Source organism: Hipposideros armiger, unplaced genomic scaffold, assembly GCF_001890085.2.
Source record: "Hipposideros armiger isolate ML-2016 unplaced genomic scaffold, ASM189008v1 scaffold_3, whole genome shotgun sequence".
Classification (NCBI taxonomy): domain Eukaryota; kingdom Metazoa; phylum Chordata; class Mammalia; order Chiroptera; family Hipposideridae; genus Hipposideros; species Hipposideros armiger.
The window spans coordinates 3140301-3150378 of NW_017731353.1; the positions used below are offsets into that span (position 1 = coordinate 3140301).

Consider the following 10078-nt stretch of genomic DNA (forward strand, 5'->3'; position numbering starts at 1 on the left):
CATCCTGCTACCAGTTGGCAGCTCAGCGGCTGCTCAGCTCGGGCTGGACTCGAACTGCTGTTGCTCAGAGCTCAAGCTCTATGAGCGAGCTCTTAACCAACTGAGCCACTCGGCCGGCCCTTTCCCTCTACCTTGATCACTGTCTTATGAGTCCCTGCCGGCCAGCTCTGTCCCTAGGAGGGCTTCACCTGCCTTTTCCCCTAGGGCCCAGGAGCCCTTGGGCTCACCCCACCCAGCATGGCCCCATCATCCTGCAGCCTGTTTGCGGGTTGCCTTGGCCTTCTCATTACTCAGTGAGCTCCAACTCGACCCTGTTCACATTTTGCTGAACATTCGTCCCAGTGCCTCCTCCTCCCATGGTTCTGTATAAATGGCATCAACCTGTGCATGCGGTTCTGTGTCAGCGCCCAGCTGCCTGGCTCTTGGGCACATCACTGATCTCCCAAAACCTCAGTATTCCTATCTGTAAAGTGGGTGTAATAGCAAAATGCCCCTCATAGGACCATATGAGTTAAATGAGTTGATCTGTATTCGAACAGTCCTTGGCGTGTACCAGTTTCCCATGTCCATAAGTGCACATCCACACCTGCAAATTGTGCCCCTCTGAACCTCACAGTCCCGGAGGGTGAAGAACTCGTCCTGTGTGCTGAGTTTCATACCAGCAGCAGCAGGTCTTATACACTATTTATTGCTGAGGTCCAGGCACTGGACTGATTGTGTTACGTGCATGAGCTCATTGACTCCCCCAGAAAAGCCCTATGAGAGCGGGGCTATAGCTTCTCCCATTTCACCAGTGAGGCTCAAGGTCATAGAGATTTGGATCTTTGGCTGCCTGACTCAACCTTATGTCCTCACCCATCCTTCCAAACTGAGCTCATGCTGTGGTGTGTGTGCCTCTTGGTGGGTGCTCAGGAATGAGCTGGTTGGAGACATTGTGGGGTGCCTGGTGTTGGCTCTGTCCTGGAAATGCCCTGGTCTCTGAGAGGCACGTTGAGCGGGGCAGGGGGCCCTTCTTGCCTTGTTTTCTCCATGGCTGCTGCTCAGGGATAGGCCCTACCTTGGTATGTCCCCTATCCACAGGCTAGCCTTTCCCTGTGGATCTAGTCCAGCTGGGTCTTGGGGTCTCTCCAGGAATAAAACAGGCTATGCTTCTTCTCACAGAGCCCCAAAGGCTTCTTGGAGAGCTATGAAGAAATGCTGAGCTATGCCCTGCGGCCGGAGACCTGGACCACCACACGGCTGGAGCTGGAGGGCCGCGGGGTGAGTTGGTTTGTGCTAAACACCTGAGATCCTTGAGCGGGGGTCGGGGTGGGGGGCCTGTGCCGAGCTCTGCCTTGATTCTGAGGGTCTGAGTTGACTCCATCACTGCTACAAGCCCCCAGTTCCTGCCCTGCCCTGCCCCAGGCCCAGGCTGTGAGGGAAATGGCCCCAGCTGCCCGCCATTGCAGAGCGGAGATGTGTCTGCCCACCCATGTGCTCCCATCAGGCCCGCTCCAGCCTGTCTTCCCATCTGGACCGTGGTCCTGCAGCTTGGGCACCCCGGGCCTCAGAGCAGCCTGCCTCCCGCAGGTGGTGTGTATGAGCTTCTTCGACATCGTGCTGGACTTCATCCTCATGGATGCCTTCGAGGACCTGGAGAACCCCCCATCCTCGGTGCTCGCCGTCCTGAGGAACCGCTGGCTTTCGGACAGCTTCAAGGAGACGGTGGGTGGCTGCCCCCACTCCCAGCACACACTCACATGACCCCACACCTTGGCCTGGTCCCCGCTTCCCTCCATCCCTGGCTTCCTGGGGACCCCATAGCTCACCTCAGCACCACTTTAGAACCAGCATGCTGTGCGTTTTCCCTTCGTGCTATGGTTTCACTTAATTGTACTTGTTCTGTGCTGTCGTTAATTCTATTCAAGTTAAATGCATCCTATTAAATCAAGTTAAAACATGGAAAAAGAAGAGGAACAGTAGAAGAGCACTGAGCTCTGGCCTCTGCAGGGCAGGCACGCCACTTAGGCAGCGGAGCGGGGGCAGGGAATGGTCCTGAGAGGGTTGGAGCTGATCTTTACAGGCAGTTTCTAGGCCATCACTGTGGAGCCCAGAACCACTGAATGAGGTGGAGTGCTGGCTCACGACCATTCTACAGAGCAGGAAACTGAGGCCCAGAGGCATTCAGTGGCTAGTCCAGGGGCCTGCAAGGGTAAACGTTAGGGTCAAGATACAGATTTAGGTGTGTCTGATTCCAGTTGAGGGGAGAGAAATAGCAGAGCTCAGGCACCAAGCCCCGTGTGTTCCTGCTGGGATGGGTTGAGCTGGGGTGAGGGTTTGCTCCCGGGCTAGGGGATAGGGAGGGGCTGCCGGCCTGGCCTGTTATTCTGGCACCCATTGAGTCCCCTCTTTTTTAAAAAAACTTTATTGGGGAACAGTGTGTTTTTCCAGGACCCATCAGCTGCAAGTCAAGTAGTTGTTTCAATCTAGTTGTGGAGGGCGCAGCTCAGTGGCCCATGTGGGGATCGAACCGACAACCTTGGTGTTGTGAGCACTGTGCTCTAACCAACTGAGCCAACCGGCCACCCTCATTGGGTCCCATCTTTGATTTAGGCCCTGGCCACTGCTTGCTGGTCGGTTCTCAAAGCCAAGAGGAGGCTGCTGATGGTGAGTGACCTGAGAGGGTCCCGGGGGGTGCTGTGTGGGGGCTCTGGGTATGGCGCCCAGCTCAGCTGGCCCTCCTTTCAGGTGTCTGGCCCCTGGTCTAGGGGCAGGACGGGCTGGTACAGGGAGGCCTTGCAGAGCCCTCAGGCCTGGCTGCACCTTTTGGCCTCTGTCGCAGCACTGGCCACCTGTCCCGCCAGGACCTCTCCCTTGACTAGGTGTGGCTTAACCTCCCTCACCCCGCAGGGCCCAGCACGGAGGAGGCCGTCGGGAAATGTCAAAGAAACCAGAAATCCGCAGAGGGGCAGGGGCATCCTTAGAGGGAGGAAGGGTGTGGGCAAAGGTGGTGGCTGATTTGTGGAGGCGTCTGGGTGTGGGGGCAGGATGCCCCCGGGGGCAGGCAGAGTGGCCTTCCCCCTCGCCGTTGGCCCGCTGAGCGTGATCTGCACCCAGGGCAGTGCTGGCTGCGCTATCTGGGCTGCAGTCCATTCTTCCCCTCTGCCAGCCAGGCTCTGCTTCCCAGCTATTATCAGCTGCTTCCGCCACACACTGTAGACGCTTCCGGTGCTGAGCCCCCCGTCCCCATCGCTCCCCTTGTGCAGTCCTTACAGCAGCCCTGAGGTTACCCCCATTCTGCAGAGGTGAAAATGGCCTTCCCTAGTCACTTGCCCAGGGTCACCCAGCAAGAATGTGAATGAGCCAGGCCTCCCTCTTAAGCCCAGCTCTTAAGACGATCCCAGGGCCTGCCAGGAGCCCAGACTCAGCCTCGCTGCCCCCACAGGTGCCCGATGGCTTCATCTCCCGTTTCTACTCCGTATCGGAGCATGTTAGCCCTGTCCTGGCCTTCGGATTCCTGGGACCCAAGCCCCAGCTCGCTGAAGTCTGTGCTTTCTTCAAGGTAAACAGGGAGTGCTGTGGCCGCTGCTGCCTGGGCCCTGCCCCGGCCCTTGGGACTGGAGCCCTGGGAGGTGCCAGGAGTGGAATGAGGGCCTGAACCTGCTCCCCGAGAATGGGCAGGTGGGGTCCCTGGAGAGAGCTTGTGCTGCCCCTTCCACTGGGAGCCTGGCTCAGTGGTTCTGAGGACGCCCTGGGAGGGTTGGAGCCCGAGGACGAAAGAGACTTGGTCACAGTCCTGGTGGTCAGGGGGCTCTGGGGGCCATCAGTGGGGGGCAGGGGCTCGGCCCAGGTCCCACCCAGCCCTGTACCCCAGCACCAGATCGTGCAGTACCTGAGGGACATGTTCGACCTGGACAACGTGCGCTACACGTCAGTGCCAGCGCTGGCGGACGACATCCTGCAGCTGTCCCGGCGCCGCAGTGAGATCCTGCTTGGCTACCTGGGGGCACCGGGGACCAGCAGCACGGGCCTCAACGGCGAGCTGCCCCGAGGGAACGGCGCCCTGGAGGAGCTGCAGTAGTGGCAGGAGCAGGCTGGGGAGGGGTGGCTGCCAGGGTCTCGTCCATGTGGGTGATGGCAAACAGAAGGCGCCCGCTGCTTCCTTTGGGTTGGCACGGAAGGGCCTGGGCATCTGTGGCCATCAGCTGCGGCAGAGCCTAGGCCATGGTGGCTCAAGGCAGTTGCCTGTGACCTTGGCCCCCTCATCGTCTGAGAATCCCCAAGGCCTGGCGGGCAAATTTCCTTGGAGAGGGATGGAGCCCCTAGGGGCCTGCCTGACTGCCCTAGACTGTCCCTGGGGAAACAGGCTGGCCCAGTAGTAGCCATTGGGGCCTGAGGGAGAGGAAGGTAGTGAGAGAGACAGAGGAAGGTGTTGTGAGGAGAATTGGGAGAGGCAGAGCTGGGATGCCCTGGGTGTGGGACCCCAAAACCTCCCACTACCCCAGGGCTGCTCACAAGTGGGGCTGGTGAGATGGAGGTGAAAGATGGGGGTGGTAGGGCTCTGTGGTGAAGGTCACCTATGCCCCGAGTAAGAAGGAACTGGGTTGGACAGTCTCAGAATCCAGGCACCTGGCTGCCCAGTCCTGATAGCTGCTCACCCCCGCCATCACCCTGGAGAGTTTGCAACAACAGAGAGGGAGGGTGGGGGCCTCTGAGTGGGGCTGGGTCACCTTGGTGGGCAGCAGGCTTGGATCATCAGGAGGTGGGACAGTGGAGGGCCAGCTTTCCTTGTGTGATACCTGTGCAGGGACTGGGCCCGTGACAAACCCAAGCACCAAACCAGGATGCTGTCCTCTGACATTCCCTCTTCCTGCCAAAGACTCATTCCTACTCCCACTTCTGCCACCACCAAAGACAGACGGGTGGGGCTGGTCCCCCTGCTCCCACCCACCTCCCGGGGTGGCGCTAGGCACTGAGCTGGAGGCTCTGACCAAGGATCAGCCCAGGCCTGTCACCTGTGCTGCTGTTGGTGGCCCCAGGGGTGAGGGGCCTGGGGACCATGTCGGGGAGGTCAGAGCGTGTAGGTGACTAGGCTAGCTCCCCAGCCCTCGCTAGGACAAGAAACCGCCCAGCACTTAGCCCTCCACTGGGCGCACAAATGCTCTCGAGCCACGCAGTGGTCCTCCCCACTGGTCCTCCAGATGGGGGCGGTCAGCACTTGTCCCACATCATTTGTCCCCACGTTGCAGGGCTCGTCAGCCCTGCAGACTCACTTCTCTTACGGTGTTTTCACCTGAGCTGGGATGTTTTATTTATTGCCTTAACACTTTATTTTGAGGCTCTGCCCCTGTCCAGGTTGAGAGTTCTGCAACAGAAATAGACTTCTCCCAGTCCTCCATTCTCTGGGTTTGGGGGACTGGTTCCTCCCCAGGCTGGGGGGTCCCTCTCCCTTGAATGGCAGAGGGGTCCCAGGGGTGGGGTGATCATCCCCATTTGGGGCGGGAGGGAGCGGGGAGATGCTGGGCATGGCCCATCACCTGCGAGCCCACTTTCCTCCCGGTATCCTGCCCACCTCAGGCTAGGAGATGGCTGTGCACAACCTTGGTTCTGGATCCAGACCTACCTCTGAGGTCGAGGTCAATGCGACGCCCTCCTAGGAGGGAAGGACCAGGGGTGGCCCTCCTCCGTCCCAACATTCCGTTCATTTGCACTTACCCTGCGCTGTGAATGTAATCTTGGGCCTGGGCCTCAGCCCACTCTGATGTGTTCCCAAATTACACAGAAGTGGCATTTTCATTTTGTCTTTGTTTACAATTCCTTTCACTGCCTCTGGCACTGATCTGTCGCAGCTTCCAACTTTTGTATGGTAGAGCGGGTGTGCATCGACTTCAAGTCAAATAAATGATTGAAAGGATTTCCTTCCACGTAGCCATGCTGCTGGGTACATGTGTGGCCGTTTGCTTCCTGGGCCAGAGCTGGGGACCCGCTCTTTGAGGTGATGGTTGATGGAGGTTCCAGGAGGCAAAGGTCAAGGGCAGGCTGGTGGGGCTTTGAATCAACTTGGGGCTATTTGGCAGCCTGGCGGGGAGGCCCTAGGAAGGGAGGGCCCCTGGGAGGTAGTGGGAAGAAGGGGAAGGGCCAGTGAAAAGCTGAAGGATACGTGGTTGGGCAGCCTGGGTGTGGATCAGCTCAGGCAGCATCTAGGTGAGGCTGCTTCTCTCTGAGCCTCAGTGTCCACATCTGTAAGATGCGGGTATTTGATCAGGCTGGAAGTATAGACTCAGGCTTAGTCACTAAACCTTGGAGCCGGTGAGGGGTTGGGATAGGTGGGAAGAGAGCAGATCCGAGCCTGCCAGATCTCCAAATATCTTCACCTGCAATTGAATGGCACAATGTTTAATTGAAAGGTACTTTTTTAAAAACTTCACTTTGTGGGCTGGCTGAGTGGCGTGTTGATTAAGAATTGGCTTGGGACACCAGCTCTGAGCAGCAGGGCCCTGGTTCAGAACCCACATGAGGGCCAGTGACACTGCCCTCTGCAGCTAAGACGGTGAACAACAGCTCAACCTGGAGCTGTCCTGCCGTGAGTCGCCGGTGACGGCGTAGGCTGCAGTGGGGCTGGCGGGGAGCTGGCGTGCACTTTCGTGAGCTGCTATGAGCTGCTGTGAGCAGCTGCCTCACCTGGGAAGAGCACAATGATAATACCAACATGGGCCAGTGAAGCGACGTCCTCCACAACTAGACTGAAGAACAAAAGGATAGCAACTTGTCTGTTCCCCTTCCCCAGTTCCCCAATAAAATCTTTAAAAAAAAAAAAAAAAGTACCCAGGGTGACAGGTTGGCTCAGTTGGTTAGAGCGTGGTGCTGATACCACCAAGTTTGCTGGTTTGATTGCCGCCGCATGGGCCACTGTGAGCTGCGCCCTCCTTAAAAGAGTCAACTATGCCATTGTAGCATGAAAGCAACGTGTAACCAATGACCATGGCTGTTGCCCAATAAAATAATTTTAAAAAAGTACCCATAATACCAACACCTTGAGTCAGTAATGAACATCTTGCCATTTCTTGTAAAAAAATGTTTTAGAGTAAGTTTCAGACATGTACTTCACCCCTAAACCCTTGAACAGGCAGATTTTGAAAAAAGGTAGTTCTCTGGCATGCCATAATCACACCTAAAAAAACCGTATCAATAATCCTCTAATATCTGCTGGGATTCTGGAAAGTTTTTCCTGATCAACTGGAGGTGGACTCGAATTCCACCTGCAAAGGAGAAATGCTTGAATCCCTCTTTGCAAGCTGATAGTTGCCTCCAATGCTGGCATATAGGTTGGTTTGGTTTAAACAGCTTTATTAAGGTATGATTCGTGTGCCATAAACTGCATTTGCTTTAATGGTTTTTTAGTAAATTTACAGAGGTGTGCAACTTTTAGCACAATACAATTTAAGAACATTTCCCGAAAAGTCCCTTGTGCCCATTTGCAGCAAACCCCCCAGCCCCCCAGGCCACCACCAATCCACTTTCTTCCTCTTGACTTGCCTTTTCTGGACATTTCCTGTAAATGGAATCCTACAGTATGTGGTCTTTTTGGTGCTTGGCTTCAAATCGAATGGTGCTTTTGAGATTCGTCCATTTTATGGCATCTGTCAGTATTTTTTCTCTCGCTGACTAGCGTTCTGCAATGAGTTTTTCCCCTTTTATGAATACCACTATGGACTCATGGGGGGTTTTTTTGTTTTGTTTGTTTGTTTTTAAAGATTTTTATTGGGGAATTGGGGGATGGGAACAGACAAGTTGCTGCCCTTTTGTTCTTTAGTCTAGTGGAAGATGTTGCTTCACTGGCTCAAGTTGGCACCATCATCGCACTCTTCCCGGGCAAGGCAGATCAGTCACCGGCTTCTGGACAGCCACTCACAGCGGCTGCTGGCCGCTCACGCTGCTTCCTGGCTACACATGGTAGCCCATGGCAGCCCGCTGCAGCCTACGCCATTGCCGGCAGCACAGCTCCAGGTTGAGCTGTTGTTCACCATTTTAGCTGTAGAGGGCAGTGTCACTGGCCCTCATATGTGGGATCCGAACCAGGGCCCTCTGGCGTCCCAAGCCAACGCACCACTCGGCCGGCCCCTGGACTCATGGGTTTTTATTTATTCAATATGTGCAGTTAGAATCATTCTTCTGATGCTCAAATGTTCACACATTCGACCAGTGGGAGCCCTTTTGAGTTAGCTCCTGGATCCTTTGACACCTCCCTCTGTCCCCATTAGTCTTCAAGCACTTCCTTTCTAGCGTAACATAATGTCCTCAGAAGCTCAGAATCCCAGAGACTAGAGCTGGGAAGGCCCCAAGACCCTGGCTCACTGGCAGACAGTGGACTACCTAGGAACTCAAATCCAGGAGTTCCTGAAGTGAATGAATGAATCTCTAACCTAGAGGGCAGCAACTGACACATTCCCGGGAAACAGGCTCAGACATGGGAAGAGTCCTAAGGGACTTTGAGCACAAACCAGTGTTAGACTTTGTGCCTCTAATTTCAGGGCCGCTCTGTGAACTCCCTGCCAGAGAAGAGGCCAGAGTGAAGGCCAACTCTACTTGGGACAGCTGGGGACTCTGGAAAAGCCTGGGTCTCAGGGCTTGTCCAAGGACTCATAGGGCAGTGGGAGGAGGCAGCCAGCAATTTGGTTCATGGGGTGCAGGGTGGTTCAGAACCTGGTTCTGCCACGTAATAGCCAAGTGACCTCACAAATGGTGGGACACTCTGAGCCTTACTGTTGTCAGCTATAACCTGGGATCATTAAGAGCTCCTTGCAGGCTGCTGGGAAGATAACACAAGTGACCAAGGCTGGACCACCTCCCAGTATGCTCAGAGTGATTCCAGGGGCATCACTGGTCTAACCCTCAGCTCAGGGAGGAGGAAGGTGGCTTTCGCAGCCTCCCAAAGGTCTCCCTGCAGCATCCACGCCCCCCCCCCGCCCTGCCCCTTGTCCACACAGCAGGTCTGACCTGTCATCTCTGCTATCTCATGAGACCTTTCAATGGCTCCTAGGCATAGCATCAGAAATACATCCATAAGTACACCAAAGATAGCAACACTATTTGTTACACCCCAAACCTGGAAACACCCCAAATGTCCATTAAGAGGCAAATGGAAAATAAACTGCTGTGTTCTCACTGTGGACTACCACACAGCAACGAGAGTGAACAAATTACAACCAGAGGCTATAGCATCGACAGTTCTCACAAACTCAATGCTCGTGTAACAAGCCTCACACAAAAAGGACACACTGTAGGATGCTGCTTATAGAAAGTACAGAAGCATACCAACCTAATGTGTGGTGGTAAATGTTGGGATGGTGGTCACCCTGGGGTGAATAGATGGGGTCTCAGGGGCTCCCGGGGTCCTGGTTCTTGATCTAGGGGCTGCTTACACAGGTGTGTTTTGTTTGTGAAACTTCACCAAGCTGTACACATCCGATTTCTGGAATTTCTTGTATGAATGTTATATTGTAATGTTTTTAAAAAGCACAACCAAACCAACCAACCAACCCATCTTTCAGAACTGCCGTCTGTCCTCACCACTAATAGTGGCTCTCAAATGGGTGGCTAGGCCCTTGCTGAACTCCCCACTCACCCCCAGCGCCTCGCCCCTCACTCTGTCTTGCCATTTCATCTAGCCACACTCCTGTCTCAGGACCCTTGCTTATGCTGTTCCCTCTGTCAGGAAAACCCCACCCTGGATAACTCCCTCTCATTCTGTTGTTCATCACTTCCCTGGAACGTGCTCCCTGAGGCAAGAGGACCCTGGAACCAGACAGGCCAGGGCTTTAGGGGCTTTGCCTCTTTAGACCTATTTGCTCATTAGTGAAATGGCCACTAACCAGGGTGGGCAATGCAGTCAGACTTGGGATGGCTGCCCTATACCAGGGGACTATTCTGGGAAACTCACAGCCCACTCTTCACACCTCCTGCTTTTCAGAAGCTAATAATGGCAGTGCCTGAGGTGGCTGAGGGCAGATGACAGGGAAATGGGGCCAGGTGACACAGACCAGCCCAGGCTGGGCCAGATGGGGAGGTAGGTAGCTAAGCACAGCTGAGGGGGGCCGGG

The 10078-nt window shown here is 55.3% G+C and overlaps 1 protein-coding gene and 1 non-coding gene across 2 annotated transcripts in view; one reads left to right on the forward strand and one right to left on the reverse strand.

Moving 5' to 3' along the window:
* The window catches only part of MIGA2 (mitoguardin 2), a 24136-nt gene extending 18242 nt beyond the window's left edge, over window positions 1-5894 (forward strand). The window contains exons 12-16 of the mRNA XM_019637986.1: window positions 1162-1260; window positions 1570-1704; window positions 2593-2646; window positions 3425-3541; window positions 3854-5894. Of these exons, the coding sequence (XP_019493531.1) occupies window positions 1162-1260; window positions 1570-1704; window positions 2593-2646; window positions 3425-3541; window positions 3854-4060 (612 nt within the window). The 3' untranslated portion in view covers window positions 4061-5894. The remainder of the gene's footprint in view (window positions 1-1161; window positions 1261-1569; window positions 1705-2592; window positions 2647-3424; window positions 3542-3853) is intronic.
* Window positions 2490-2563, reverse strand: TRNAV-CAC (transfer RNA valine (anticodon CAC)). The gene has a single exon. It is a non-coding gene; the product is annotated as a tRNA-Val (tRNA).
* Window positions 5895-10078: the final 4184 nt, after the last annotated feature.